Source organism: Aptenodytes patagonicus, chromosome 5 (genome assembly GCF_965638725.1).
Source record: "Aptenodytes patagonicus chromosome 5, bAptPat1.pri.cur, whole genome shotgun sequence".
NCBI lineage: Eukaryota > Metazoa > Chordata > Aves > Sphenisciformes > Spheniscidae > Aptenodytes > Aptenodytes patagonicus.
Genome location: NC_134953.1, coordinates 68529804 through 68545240, shown reverse-complemented (window position 1 = coordinate 68545240; position 15437 = coordinate 68529804). Strand labels below are relative to the sequence as shown.

The window sequence follows — 15437 nt, the reverse complement described above, 5'->3', positions numbered from 1 at the left end:
CATCCTGAGAGGGCGACGGTGTCCATGCCCACCGCTGCCTGGATGGTGCCAAACCCAGAAGGGCTCACCTGTGTGCCAGGGGCCTGGGACAGCCTGCACCTGGGCGGTGGCACTTTGTCAGCCCCAAGGGCAGGAGCGGCTGCGGGGACCCCAGTGGATGCTGCAGTCCCAGTGGTCTGGGGATGGCAGACCCATGGCACAGGGCTGCTCCCCTCCCGCAGGGCACAGACCCCCTCGCCCCGCCACACCAGCCCTTTCCCTAGCTGAAGCTACTGTCCCTTCGCCCCCACCACTGGGGCTGCTGTGGTCCCCTTTCCTTTCCCAGGTGCCCCTTTGATCTTCAAACCTGCCCCAGCTCCCTCCACCCCCCCCTTCCCTCACATTGTTATAAATGGAGGCTTTGGCTGCCTTTAAATAGTCATATCTATCAGACAAGCTCATGTCAGCCATAAATTTTACAGTAATGATGATTTTCTAAGTGGGTCGACCAGAGCTATTTCCGCTTCAGCCTCAAGTTACTGCATATGTCCCCCCCCAGGGGCCGGCAGCCTCATTTGTTGTCCCCCTAATTGTCATCTCTCCCGTACGCACTTGGGCAGAAGCTGGAAGGAAAACCAGCCCTGCTGCCAGCTCCAGGCTGGGACTCCCCTCTGCCCCCACAGGTCCCTCCTGGTCTTCCCACCTGGGAGGGAGCTTCAGAGGAGGGAAGAGGGCCGGAGAGGCAAGACGGCACCAGCTGCCTCTAATGCAGGCAGGGGGAATGGCTGCAGAAGCCCATCATATGGATGCCCTTACCTCTCGCCGCTCTCCCCCCCTTCCCCAGCCACGCGAAACCAGCCCCGATGTGTGAAAGCTGTAATTGCAGGTAATCCCCCCACACTGCTCATGGTTTGAATTTGGCAGAGCAGGAATGTGGAAGGGAGAAGGGGAATTACTGCCCAGACGTGCTGCAGGGCCAACATCTGCACGAGTCATCAGTGCACATCTGGCTGCAGCAGCCTGCGCTTGGTTGCCCAGCCGGTCACTTTTTAGCCCATTGGGTCTGTCTCAGGCTCCCACTAAGGACAGGGAACCTTAGCTTGATAGAGAAATTACTCCTTTCACCTGATATTGCTGCTGATATTGGGGTGGTCACACAGACTTTCTCTGCCTTAGTTTTTCCGTTTGTGAAATAGAGTAAGGCTGTCAGGAGCACACTTCAGGGTACCCATCACTAGCTCTTCTAGAGAGGAGAGTGACTGTATGTGGCACCCTTTTCCAGGTTTGCCTAAGGCTGGCACTGCTTTGCAGCATCCCCCAGTGAGATGCTGGAGCAAAGGAGCTGATTTCTGCCTCCACGCATAGCTGGGCTCAGTGAGGTGGGTCCCTGCCTACTTTCTGTTTCACTGGAGCATGATCCCGGAGCCAGAAAGCTTTCTGCAGAAATCCTGCCCTGAGGTTCAGCCCTGCAAGGCTGAGCACTTAGCGCAGAGCCCCCGGCGCAAAGCAAAGGATTTCAGGTCTGCCTTGCAGGATCAGGCCTTTGTAGAGAGAAGCGAGGCAGGATGGGCAGAGTGGGACTCACATGCCATCAGTACCAGAGGGTCTTTGTTGCCTCCAGGTGCCATGAACCTCAGTCGGTGTGCTTACGCTGGATAGGGATGGAAAGCCTCCATCACACAGATAAGACATACTCTTGGTGATTCCTTGCATTTCCCCCCTGTGGCTGGCAAGCTACTCCTGCACCCTGGGAAGGCTGCTGGGACCCCGGAGGAACTAGAAAGGGCTGGGGAGATGGGATGGCTCAGGACACAGAGAGGGGCTGCGGTCTTCATGAGGGGAGGCTGTTATGTCCAACACTTGGTTTCTGCGGCTGGGCTCGATCTGATCTGCGGGTGAGAGGGTGGGACAAGAATCGGGGAGGTTAGAGAGTTAGACAGGCAAGTGGCTGAAGATCTACCCGCCGCCGTGCTCTGGGACAAGGGCTGGCCCTGGGGAGCACTCTGGCAGTGTCTCATCCTTGAGGCAGCCGACCCTGCTCTGTCTCCTTGATGGAAAAGACCTGCTGGACCTTCTCATCCTGACCCTTCGCCTCCAAAGTTTCTTTGGGAATGTGCATGATCAGGGTGTAAATCCTTGCTGCTGGTGAGCTGCCCCGTGCTGGGAGGGGATGCTGGGGGGGGCTTTAAGCAGCAGGCGTGGGTGTTACATCTTCTCCCAAATGTGGCTGAGCACCCCCCCGTAAGGACCCTGCTTGGGGCTGACCCAAGAGCAAACACATCTGTTCAGTCGCTTACACCCCTCCCTGCTCTCCCAGCCCCGAGGAAAGTAGCCTGGCCTCGCTCAGCAAGAAGGCAGGCGCAACCTCCTCCCCAGGCAGGCGGCTTCCCAGATAACCCCCCAGCTTTCCAAGGGCAGTGCAGGTGTCAGAGGCATTGTCTGTTTGGAAATTAATTTTCCTGTCGATTTCGTTATTTCTCTTAATTGATGAGGGGCAAGTCTTCGGCATGTTGCCAGCGGCACCAGCCACAGCCTCCCGTAGGTATCGGCGGAGCCAAAAGCACTAGTGCCGAGGGCTGGGGAGTGTAATGAACTCTCAGAGGACTCGTTGCAGCTCAGCCCGTGCTCTAGATTAGCTGAGGAATCATCTGGCCCAGCTATTAACTGTCCCATTTAACATCATAAATTATTAACCTAATTTTGAGGAGGGTCGGTGACGGATCATGCTGATTTTGTCAGCCTTTCTGCAGCCTCTCGCGCAGCCTGCCGGTGCGGGGTAAGCTGCGGGCAGGGCCTGAGGGTCAGTGCCTCCAGAGAAGGAGAGAGACGGGGCAGCACAGCCCGGCTGCCGGCAGAAGGACCAGCTCTGCCTCCTCTTCCAGCCCAGCAGAGAGCTCAGGGAGAGCCCAAGCAGGAGGGATCCTCTGGTGGAAATGGGGGATGTAAGAGCTGCCTCCAGGGAAGAGCAAAGCCACACGCTCCCCAGATTTCAGTGCAACACACCTGCACTCACATGGGATAAACCTGCACCTGTCTACAGGTGCTCGAGACCTCTGCCCCTTGCTCGGTACCCGTGTGTGCCACCCACCCTCGGTGCAAGCCATTACCAGAGGTGCTTTTTAGCTTTTTTAAGCAGCTATCAGGATGCTTTTTAGTTTGTACGGCAAAGACCTGGGGTCAGGAGGTTTTTCTTCCTATGCTTGTTGTAGACTAGAACTTGTTCAAAAAGTCTCCTTCCTGGGAAAAGTTTTAAATAAAATAGGGGGAAAGTGGATTCTTTGGTATAAAAGTTTTAAACCATTCAGAGGTTTTTTTTCAGCTGATTGAAGTGTAATGAAAATATAAGGGATAACATCTTTTCTCTCCCCTTTATCTTTTTTTGAGATGAGAGATGTGTGCAAGAAGGGGCTGAGAATTGCACTCAAACCAGCATTTTTTTTAATTGAGTGGAAAAATTTTGAAGTCATTTGGTCTGTCAAAAAAACCATACAAACCTGAAGGAAAGCAAGCTCTGAAATCCTTGTAAAAAGCCTCTTTCATTCTGGTATCACAAAAAGGACTTTTTGTTTCCCCGCGAGCAGCTGTGCTGCTCGGTGCTGCCTGTCCGTGGTGTGTGAGCGCGCTGCCCCAAGCTGGCCGTGTGCGTGTCCCCTCACCGTGTCCCCCATTTGGGAGCCAGCATAACCCACAGTCCCGCTCCCCTTCGCTTCGAGGCTGTGCGAAGTTCAGCGGCTGTAGGGCCAAGCCTCGCTCTCTGCCACGCACTTCCCTGGCTGGAGGTGCTTGGGGTCAGGATCAGCAGGCTGCGTTGCTGGTAAAACAAACCCCCAAAAAACCCCAGCACAAGCGCAAAGAAGTGCCTTTGGTTGTGGTGGGGACATGGAAAGGTGTCAGAGTCTGCATTAAATTGTCAAGAGCCTGTACCACTAACCTGCTCATCCTTGAGTACCCATGTACTAACCAAAAGTGCCTGTAGCTCATAGTGTGGTTACTGCCCCTCTTTTCCTTAGAGAATGAAATGGGAAGAGGAATCCAGCATTTGCAGACCCACAGCATCGGTGCTGTCATACTCCCCTCGCCTGACATAAGGCTTTACACATGTGCAGAATAGAATAGAGAAGGTGCAAGGAAATTGCCTTCGCCAGAGTCCTGAACCTCGCGGTGCACACGCAGAACAGACCTGCACAGGACCGGTGCCCAGCACACAGATATAAAATACAGCGCCCTGCAATAAAACATGCACTGCTAGTCCATATATTTTGCAATCCCTTTAAAGATTTTTTTTTCTTTAAACCCCTCACCCCAGCTCCCTCCCCATTCTCCCCCCAAAAAATTATTATAAAGAATTATTGCCATTAGTACGTCTTTCCCAGTGAAAGGAGAAAATCGCCTCATTCATAATTTATACCCTCAATTACTATTAATAAAGAAATATTTCAGCAGAAAATCGCCTGGGAAAATTACACGTAACATTGCATTAACATTCTATTTGAACATTTTCATCACATTTGTTATAGAGTTAATAAGAGGGATATGCTCCCCTGACTTCTTCATGAAATTATGGGCTGCCTATGATAGTTTAATCTTTTAGACTTTATATAATATATTCACTTTACTAATTGAGCTATCCAAGGAGCAGTTAGGGATGTTCTTAAACGTGGAAGACAAAGTAATCAGGGCCATGACTTCCTGATGAGGAGATCTTCTTCCGGAGATGAGGAGCCGCACGTGTGAGGAGCACACACGTACGTGTTTGTGCGCAGATGTGTCATTCCATTAGCCCTTCCCTTAATGTCCTGCCTGTACTTGGAAGTGAACGTGAATGAAGGCTGGAGGTGATTTTCGGACTGGCGAAATATTCCCAAAAGCTCCATTTGTATTTCAGAGTGAAAGGGGGTTTGGTGAGCTTGAGTAAGCTATTATTTTTGGAATAAGAAATGCCCAGCATGGGGGGTTTCTCGGGAGCGGTACTTCCTGTAGACAAGCCTTTATGCTCAAATTCACCCCCCACCCACAATCATGCACAGCCCGTATCCAAAACTCTGGACAAGGAGCTGGGCAGGGGTGGACAACTCCTCTTCTGCTCTCCCTGGAGCTTCTGATTCACCAGGTAGTGTGATCTGGGGCACGCAGTGCAGAAAGTCTTCCCCCTGCTCAGGGTACAAACAAACCCCAAACTGGGCCAGAGGCAAGAAGTGAGGTACGTGTGAGCAGTGAGGAATGAGGAGGCATTTGGAAGATGGACACTGCTGTGCTGCACCATGACAGTGCCACCATGGGCATTGCTCTGGACAGTTTGCTTGTCTCCAAAAAACTTGAGCAACAGGAAAGCCTTGGTAGCTTTCGCTCCTGCTCCTGCAGCCGCAGCTGGGGACCTCATGCAGCAACTGGAGCCTTGGTCCAGACTCAGCTACTCTTGGACCCTTCCTTGCACAAAGCCAGCGTCTGGCACAGAGATTTGAGCCCCTCATCCAGTTTGGGAGCTGAACGCAGGTCAGGGTCTCTCTGCGAGATCCTTCTTTCCCCTCCATGTGCACACGAGGTGTCCCTTACCACAGGACATGATCCAGAGCTCTTGGTTTCAAGCAGGAGGCTTCCCGAGGTGACAGCAGGCAGTGGTTTGAACCAGGACCACATGGAAGAGGGCTGCATCGTCAGCATGCCAGGAGGTTGCTCACTCATTAAGCCTAAGTACATGCAGCCACGAGCAGGTGCAAAGAGGGATCCATCACTGCTGAGCAATGGCCCTGCCACCGGAGATGAAGGTGAATCTCTGTTAGCTGCCCCTGACAAGGGAGACTGAGGGAGCATGGGACCGGCTGCTTCATTTCACATCCGCAGGGTGCTGGTGTCCCCTCTGCAGCCACTGAGACCGGGCATGGGCAGGGAAAGGGTGACAGGGCACAAAGTGGGACGCAAGCTCATAGGTGAGGATCTGCAGTCACCCCTGAAACCAGTCTTGTGATTCCCAGCCTCTACAAACTGGTGGCCAATGCTGACAGCAAGCCAAAGGGTTAATGAAAAGCTTTCATGCGTTGGGATTCATTAGCTGGGACTCATTAAACAGCAAATAAGAGCCCGGATGTTGCCAACTGAGCCCTGCTGAAGGCAGCTCCTGCAGGTGAGACAGCCTGGGACCGCAGGAGAATCCCATGCTGAGAGGCAGCCAGGTGAGCCCCCATCGCTCCCTGGCAGACCACAGCTGGTGCATCCCACCAGAGATGGGAACTGGTGCAGGAAGAGTGCAAGGCGGGGTGCTGGCAGTGAGCAGCCCTCCGCCACGTTCCCAGTGTTTAATGTATATTCACAAGGCCATCGACCCATAGGGCCCAGCCAGGCTCAACTGTTCAGACCCCTGGTGTGACATCCAGTTCTGTCACCAGGTGGAAGAGGGGGCTGAGCTCCTGCCGGCTCTGTCCTCCCAGCCCATATGAGCCCATCAGGGGGACAAGGATAGGTGCATGACAACCTGAGCCCGTGGCCCTCCACTGCAATGGGAGGTGTGGGGAGCAAAACACCCACACATGGTTGCATGAGACATGCAGCTCCATTAATGCCTTCATGGTAGAGCATGGTTGTCCCTGGCCAGTTGGTTTCTCATGGGATACGCTGCACCCTCACTGCTGAGCTTGCAGCCAACATTTTCCTGGGTGACGGTGTGCCACCAGCCAGCACTGATGGAGGCTGTGGCCATCTGGGTCACTACTGAGGCACACTGGGCAAGCAGCAGCCCATGCAAGCCCACATCTCCCCATAGCCTCCCAGATGGACAGGGGGCCACAAGCTGCCCTGTGTGCAAACACATGGAGAGCGCGGGGCATCGGGCATCTTTCCAGGGACCACACAGGCAGCTTGGGCATGAGGAAAGGGGGACATGGACTGTCCACCCCGGGGATGGCCACTGCCTGGTCCTGGGCAGGATGGACCATGCTGTAAACAGGACAAGGCTTGTAAACAGGGCTCCAGCTGGGATAAATTTAGCCCATTGGGGTTGCAGCCCCGGCGCGGCAGGACACGGTGTCAGGGCATTGTCGAGAGGAGAGGGGGAGAAAGAAGCTGAATAAACAAACACAGCTTGTCCCTTTTTTTTTTTTTGTCCTAGAGTTGTTATTTCAGCCGGACAATTGCCCTGCAGATTGAGGGAACAGGCTGGAGTTCAAGTGAATTCGGCTTCTAGTGCCTCCCTTTTTACATTGTGTTTTCACGTGGGAATGTATCCTGGCATATATGGGGGGGTGACCAGACCCGTGTGTATGGATAACTCCATGGATGCTCCACGCACATCGCTGGGCTGGCCCACAGGGATACGAGCTGCTTTGAAGCCCAGGTGAGGCTGAGTAACTTGGCATTGGCTGTCATGTAGGACTTCGCTTTCACCACGTGCACAGCCCGGACTAACACCCGTGGGTGTCCAGGAGCACACATGCAAGGTGATCTGTGCTCTGCATGCATCTGTACGTGCCTCTGTGGGCAGAGCAGCCCTGGAGGTGTCCCCCTACGGCAGAGGGGACACTGTAGAGGTGAAAGCCTTTGCAAGACTTCAGAAATGGGGATCAGGACTCCTGAGCCCTTTTTTCCCTAGTTCTGTCAGGGGGTTTGGACAAGTCATATTCCCCTGACAAAAGCATCTGTGATCTCGGGAGCAAAGGGCATGGATTGTCTCTGTCAGCCCTGCTCTGCGAGGACCTAAGTCTTTTCTAAAGGCCATGTTTAGAGGCAGCCTAATTTTCACGTCTTAATTTTATTTTTCTCACATCTCTCTGTGACACACATACACACACACACTTCTATTGGAAAAATGATTTTAATACCCATGGCACATTGTCCTGGTGTGATATAAAATCCAATGACATGTGGCATTTGGAAAAGGTCACTTCCCCCATCAGGATTCATTATCCTACCTCAGCCCGGGAAGCCATGGGGTTGCCCCCTCCTCTGTGGACCCCTTGCCCCCTCCCCAGCTGCAGCGGGTGAGCAGGGAGAGGGCATGAGGTGGCTGGGTGGCCGCGCTGGGGACTTTGGCGGTTACAGGGACATGGTGCTGGGAAGGCTCGGGCTGCAAAGCTGGCTCCGCTGCGTGCACAGGGCTCGGGCTGGCTTTCGCCTGCCTCCCCCAGCTCGCTGCTCCCTCTCTGTTCCCTTTCGAGCAGGAGCCGGCTCTTGCGGTGCCCTCGCTCTGCACGGTTGCAGAAGGGAAACACTCCCCTTCCCTGTTTCACTTGTTCAATTTTTTGGCTGGGTTGGTTGGGAAGTGCCCTTCTGTGTTGGTGCTCAAGCCACCTAGGCAGAACTGAGAAGAGACTTGGAAAGCCCAGCTCCTCGCCAGCTTCCCCACCAAACATGGGGTCCCTGGCTGCCCTGCGCTCGGTGCCCCCCAGCCCCTGGGGCAGACCAACAGTGCCCAGAAGGCTGGATGCAGCAGCACTGGGGGGGCTCTGCCCTGTCTCTCGGAGATTGCCCACACAGGGCAGCATCCTGGGCTAGAAAGGGGTCCCTGATGCACATTGCAGGTGAGGGACAGCACGTCAGGAGTGGGGAATGCTCACAGCAGGGCAGGAGTGACAAGATGTCCTGGGGTGCTTGTGTGTTTTTACCTTTCCTTGGACTCACTTCTGCTCAGGCTTCCCCAGGACCATCTTTGTCCAAGCATATCTACCTCCCCAAGGTGTTTCCAGCCCAACTTGGAGCTATTCTCTGGAAATACAGAAGGGCACAGGAGAGCCAAACCTGCTGTGGAGGCTGCCTGGGGGTGTTCAGGGGATGCAGTCCCTTGTGGGGCAGAGCATGGGCTGTTCCCCAGCAAGTCATCCCATGGGCAGGGGGACTGGGAGCCAGGACTTCTCTGCTTGGTCACAAATTACCTTGGGGCACCTTGGGCAAGTCGTTCACCTCCATAACCCCATTTCCCACCCGCAGGGAGGGGAGAGGCGGGGGTGGGTGCACTGAGCATGCAGTGGGCTCCAGGCTGCGGGAAGGGCAGGAGGTGGGGAGCGGGAGCAGTTCTTCCTGGGGAGAGGAGGATTATTTTCGCAACGGGGAGTGGGATTTGACGCCTGCTGAAGATGACTTCTCAGAGTGCTGAGGGTGATGATGAGTGTAGCCCCTTCCTGCCATATAAACACCAATGAGTTATGGGTACCCCAGCCTCTAATTATGCAGTCAGCCCCAAATAGGCTGTGTCTAACGAGGCTGACAGACTAATATCTCAAGAGCCCTTAATGCGTTATCATCTCTTGCTGTATGACCTCATATTTATAACTGCTCTGGTGGGAGGTTGAGAAATGTCCTTCTCTTCCCCCAGCCCCCTCCCCAACTTTCCCCCCTCCCGGAGCAGCAGCTCTTCAGCCTCATCTGTTAGGATCAGGAGGAGAGAGGCGACTTCTCTCCATCCATCATGAACGGAGTTCGCGCTATTAGATGATTAAAGACATTTTTTATAATATTTGGAAGAGGCTTTGAAATGTCTCTCAAACAGTATGATTAATGCCTGCTTAACCCTCGCCTGGCCGGGATGGTGTGGTGGGGAGGTGGGTGCATCCCGGGGCAGGGCTCCCCGGGCATCTCGGCGGTCGCCCGGCCGTTGGGCACCCCGAGCCCTGACAAGGTGTGATTCATGAGCGCGGGGCACCTGCAGGAAGCTCCGGCCTCCAGGCGGTTCCTAACGCACCGGGGACTTGGTGGTTTTTGAGGCTGCAACGGCTGGGGCAGGAGGAAGCGGCGCCTGCCCCCTCCCCAGCGCTTACACAAGAGGCCCCTGGGCTGTGCCGGTCCGCAAGCTGGACCGTCCCACGCCGATGCTGTGGGTTTCAAGGGCGGGCAGGGGGAGGGGATAAGCAGCCTGTGCCCATTCCCAGCTGGCCTGAGCTGGTGGAGTGTTTGCTTTCCCCATTTCCCCTTCTTTTTCCTCTGCCTCTCAGGATGGCTCACTCTCAGAGGCGAGTCTCTCCAAAAAAAAAATCACGGGCATCTAGATGCTCCAGTAGGATCCACCTTCAGGACGTTGCATCCTTGCTCAGAGTTTGCCATAAAGACCCGTGGGGCTGGTGGACACATTCACACTAAGTGTCATGCCAGCGTTACCTTGGCCGGTGCCTGCCAAAGGCCAAATGGCTGATGTTCGCTGTTGTTGGTTCCCGTGGGGGAGTAGAGATTTGGCCTCGGATGGGGGAAGGATGCCCGCCTCCTTTGATCACAGGCGCAATGTTTCATAATCTCAATTTCTTGTCAATTGATTGCCAGATAGAAGCGACAACCAAAGAGGGCCCCAGGCGTCTGCAACTGCCACTCATCGTATGATTTTAACTCTCCCCCTCTGTAAGTTTGCATTATTTTCTTCTTCTTCTTGTTGTTATCTAAAGAAACTTCCTCTCCCTCCCCCTCCAAAAAGCCTCCTAGAAATCCCAACGCCCTTGTCAATTTGGTATTCTATGTACAAATAGCTGAGAAGGGTTAATGCATGATTAATAGGTGTTTTATTAAAATGGTTAATCTGTCATTATAGAGTCCAAAAGATCAATAGATTTCTTATAATCATGGCTTAAAATCATCTTTAGTGCCACTGCTTATGGGCTTAAGACCCTGGGCAAGTTGCTTAGGGGACCTGGGAGTCTCCTGTTAGCTCCTTCTAACCCTTCTGCCATCTGAAGTGTGACCCAAGGTCTCCTGCAGACGGAGGAAAGCTGACACAGGGCTGCACGTACTGTTATGCTTACCATCCACCTTATTTATGGGTATTAAAATTGTCACACCTGAGCAACAGAAAAGGGAAATGGAAAGAGGGAGAAACTGGGAATGCAGCTGGATAAATGCTCTTTGTTACTACCATCAGCAGCGCCTGAGCGGAGTGAGGCGAGGACATGGCTGGGCTGTCTCAGATCCATTAGTGCCGTTGCAAAGCGGCGAGTGTTGGCCAAGCATTGCCCCATCACAGCCCTGCTCCTTCACTAATGAGCGCTGCCTCGCACGCCGGGGTGAGGCGGGGAGGTTCCAGCCTTGCACGGAGGTGAAGCCACGTGCCTGGTGTGAGGCAGGGTGTCGGTGGCCAGGGAGGACCAGCCCAATGCCACCTGAGTCCCATCCATGTCCTCAGCCCCAGAGGCTGCTTTCCCGGCAGCTGGGTGTTGTTGGGTCTGGTTGACCCAACCCTTTGGGATGCCTGGTCCAAGCTGCTTTTTGATAATTCCAGCAATACCGTGACAAATCCCAGAGACGCTGAGCTGCCGACCCCCAGCGCGAGGTCTCTGCGGGAGGAGGTGCTGTTTAGACAGGCTGACATGGGAGCAGTTGAGCCAGCGCAGGCGGGGGGGAGCGCAGACCCCTCACTGCCCCCTAACTGCCCTGCAGCATCCTCTACTCCGCGGCAGAGGAGGGATCCTGAGGTCACGCGAGGGGTCTGTGGTGGAGCCTGGATGGCAACGCAGAGTGCTGCAGGAGCACCATGCTCTGAGCACGAGGCAGGACAGCTGGCACCGGCGAGTGTTCCCCGAGCAATTTTGGCTATGGGATGTTGCTGGGCCACCCATGTGGTGGAGACCCAGACCTGCTGCCTAGTGAGCGGAGCAGATGTTGGTGTGCTGGGACCAGTCCTGGTTGCCTGAAAACCTTCCCTGTGCCTTCATTTCTCCCTCGCATGTGTGCAGGATGGGCAGACTTTTGTGCAGCCCCCAGCACCACAAGCCTGCCCAAGGTTGGAGACCCTTGCTGGGCGGCTGCTGGCAGCTGCTGCTCTCTGATAATTTGGCTACGCAGAGTGCCTCCGCCGCAGCCCCCCTCCCTCTCCTCCTCGCCCTGCATGGGGGCTCAGCCCCACTCCCCACCGGACTCTGCTCCCTGCCCAACCCCACAGCCCACGCCAGCCAGCTGGCCTCAAACCACAGTTCAGGTAAAATGAAGGCAAGTTCATACCATTACTTTCCCCTTCTCTTCTCTGCCTGTCCTGCACTCATCCTGCTAGGGCTGGCTTGAATAACTCCCGCCTGGCAAGAAATCCCAAGTCTGCGGGTGCGTGCCCTGCACGGGGGTCCCAGCCTGCCAGGAAGGTATCACTGCCTCTGCCTCCCACCCCCACCAGCACTCAGCGTGGGGCTGGGCAGAGATTTTCCAGACCCCCTGGGTCCAGCCCTCTCCATCCCTGCCTCATTGCTTATTTCTGGGCCATTATGTTCGACAGGGAGAATTTGTTTCTGTCCAGAGCAGATCCCCGGACAGTCTCAAACCTCTGAGGATTTATCATCCTGAGCTTTTGTTTGTGGGTCTCCAGGACCCTCTGCCCCACAACCGAGCCCAGATGCTTCTCTGTCTCCTCCACGGAGCCTGCTGCCCCCCAGGAGCACTGACCCCTCTCTTCCCCCATGGATGCCCAGGTGTGCCGGCTTCCCCGTAGCCCGGTCACATGCATGCCTGCAAAGGCCACTGCTGGGGGCAGGATGCTGCCGTCACAGTGGCAGGGGACATGTCCTACCTACGGGGAAGGTGATAGCTGTGGCTCCTTCTGGCTTTGTTCCCCAGGGCTGCTGAGGGAGGTGGCCCAGGGCAGGGCACGCTGGGCTCCCAGCACAGAAATCCCCCAGGATCCTTAGGTGACGTTCAGCCTGCCCTGGGACTGGTGGCAGGGGAGCCTGGGCTCATCCCCCCCGCAGCCCCCAAATTGCATCCCTGCTTCCAGCCCCACTCCATGGCAGCTGAGCGGCTGGGAGGGCTGGTCAGAAGTGAGGGGTGAGCCCGCTCACTTGTCTCGGGAGTCAGCACTGACGTCCCCTCGTGTCTAATAGAGCTGAAACACTGGCAGCCACCTGTGCCAAGTGACAGCGGGGTGACAGCGGTGGCGGCGCAGGTGCCAGCACCGCTGGCTGCACTCTCCATCTAAGCAGATGTTCGGCTGCCCCGCGGTCGTGGTGGTGAGGATTTGGGGTCACTTTCAACAGGTTCAGATCTGTCAGGACGGAGCTATTGGCTGGCACAGGGAGCGACTGGGGTTGCATTTCCAAATTGCCAGTGCTGCTGCGTTAGATGGGGACCCCACTTGCCACCAGCCCCCTGCTCGCTCTCCTCCTGTCCCAGAGGCCACTGTGTCAGTGACAGAAAGCTGCTCTGGAGGCCGGTGGAGTGTGACGGAGAAGGAAAGGGGTGCAGAGCTGCTCCACCAAAGCGCCGCCCCCGCAGCCCTGTCCCCTCCCCGGCTGCCCACATTCCTCTGCAGCAGCACCAGGAGGGGGGGGGACCAACCTTTGGCACATTTATTGACACTCCCTGAGTTCATACTGCGACTCTACAATCTTTCCCTGAGATTATTAAGAATTAATTGATCACTTTTATATTCCCCCCGATACCCAGTGCTGCTTCGCGACAGGCGGCAGGAGGAGGAAAGGGAGACGGGAGGAGGGCGGGGTGTGTGTAAAAAACACACTGATAAATGTTAATTACTCTTTTACAGCCCTTGTCAAATTCCAAAGCAAGTCGTAAATTCATTAAACTCTAACGGATTAAGCACATGCAGCTTATTTAGTTGCCATAAACAAGATCATTTGGATGTTGATTTTCTCCTTTTTATTGCTGCAGCAGAAAAGGGGAAAAAATCAGATGCGGGAAGCAGTTGGTGGTTACCAGGGTGTCAGAAAAGTTTGGATTTATTTCATATCTTGTTTTCTTGCTCTGTGGCAGCTCTCTGTAGCACATCGGTCCTCAGGTTGCGCCTGGGCAGCTTCTTGCCAGGGAGCATGGCCTTCCCAGGAGCTGTGTCTGTGCCCCAAGCGTCCGAGTCTGCATGGACAGCCCTGGGATGGAGGGGCCATGCTGCACAAAAGGTCTCCATGTCCTCTTCATGCCCCAGGGCTGCCTTCTTAGTGCTGAGGCTCTTAAAGACCCAAGCAAGGTCTGGATGAGCAGAGATGGGATGCTCAAAGACCTTTTGGTGGTGGTTTTGGGCTGGGCTGGCTGCTCTGCACTCCATCGTGCTGGGAGGTCTCCAAGGGTAGGTTGTCTCCAGCGAGGCTCAACCTGGTGCCTGGGATGCAGGGGTCTGCTCTCAGCCATGCTGCAAGGGATTGTGCAGGCAGTTAGCGTAAAAGCAGTTCTTCTCATTCTGGGATGTTTCAGCCCCATTTAAGTGCTGTCCCCAAGGTGCTGGCTGTGCCCAAGTGAGTGGAAGATGTCCCCAGCCAAGCCCAGCCATGAGGGAGAGGAAGCAGGGAAGGGATGCCGTGCTGGCAGGAAGGGACAGGGCACCTTCGGCTGCTTTGAACACAGGGACGTGGCCCAGGGTCTGCCGACCCGCTTGGTGAGCTTGCCATCCTCTACGTGCACGTGTTAATAATTCAGGCTGACCTCCTGAGCTGTGGGAGCAGGGGAAGGAGAATGAGAGGAGGGTCATGGAGATTAATTAATACTCAGGGCTCTAATTATGAGTTTCTTCAACACTGGGCATCTAATGAGGAACAGGTGCTGAGGCAGCCCCGAGTCCCGCTGTCCCCCAGCTGGCCCTGCTGAGACATCTCCTGCCTCCTTGCAGGGATGGTTTTACTGGGAGAAGGATGGGAGTTAGCCTCCAGCCACCGGCATCTCCCACTGTGGCTCTGGGGCTCCAGGCTGTGTGGCTGAGAAGTTGACACGCTGCTGTGTAACCCCGTCCGCACCTTGGGCTGAGTGCCGGAGACCTGCTGCCATCCCCAGCGCACCCAGCTCCCTGCCTCAGTCCAGTACTCGAGCATGGGACGGGGGCAGGAGGTGGCCTGAGGGACCAGAGGACCTTGATGGGTGTCACAGCCTGGCCCTGCGCAGTGGAGGGTGCTCCCCGGGTCCAGTGCTGGCAGAGGCCCTGGCACTGCTGGCTGCTGGCTCTGCTGGTGCTGGTTAGCCATCTCCAGCTGAGCGGCTCATGGCCAGCAGTGCGGGCCCTGGGGCACCGCTGTGCTTCTTCAGCATCTCCCAGCCTCTGATGAGGCTGTGCTCATCAGCAGCTGCAGGCAGCCGTGCACTGCAGGCAGCAGAGGGAACTCTAAACACCTCACCAGAGCTCGCAGCCTGGCTGCTGCCAGAAAAATTTAGGGCTTTTGCTTCAGAGTCCTCAGCAGCACTTCATCTAAAGGAGGTGGCCTGGGCGCTGGAGGGGTGACTGCCTTCCTCCAGCCCCATCTGAGCCCATCTCTGAAATGGGTACAGGCCAGGAAGGTCTGAGCCATGGGTACGTACATATCACCCTGGCCCTGCTCCCCTCTGCATTTGCCTCTTGGGGGGCAAAGGGAGAGAGAGGAGCTGCTGAAGGTGTCAAATAGGACAGCGAGGGGGTGCCAGCCTTCACAGCCCCATTCCCTGCAAGCATTTCCCTCCCACAGTCTTCATCCTTTTCCTTGCAGTGAGTACAAAGTGCACAGGTAAGTGCCGGCAGAAGCATCCCTGCCCACCAGGTCCCTCCGTGCTTTCCCGCTGCGTGGAGGTGCCCTCCGGAGATCTCCCCGGGCTTC

At 55.5% G+C, this 15437-nt stretch overlaps 1 protein-coding gene across 5 annotated transcripts in view; it reads left to right on the top strand.

Moving 5' to 3' along the window:
• The window catches only part of RNF220 (ring finger protein 220), a 234427-nt gene that overhangs the window by 83649 nt on the left and 135341 nt on the right, over positions 1–15437 (top strand). For 3 of the 5 annotated variants that reach the window (XM_076340347.1, XM_076340344.1, XM_076340345.1), the window contains exon 3: positions 10219–10293. The exons of the other annotated variants lie outside the window; for them this stretch is intronic. In XM_076340347.1, the coding sequence (XP_076196462.1) occupies positions 10219–10293 (75 nt within the window). The remainder of the gene's footprint in view (positions 1–10218; positions 10294–15437) is intronic. 5 annotated transcript variants of the gene reach the window in all.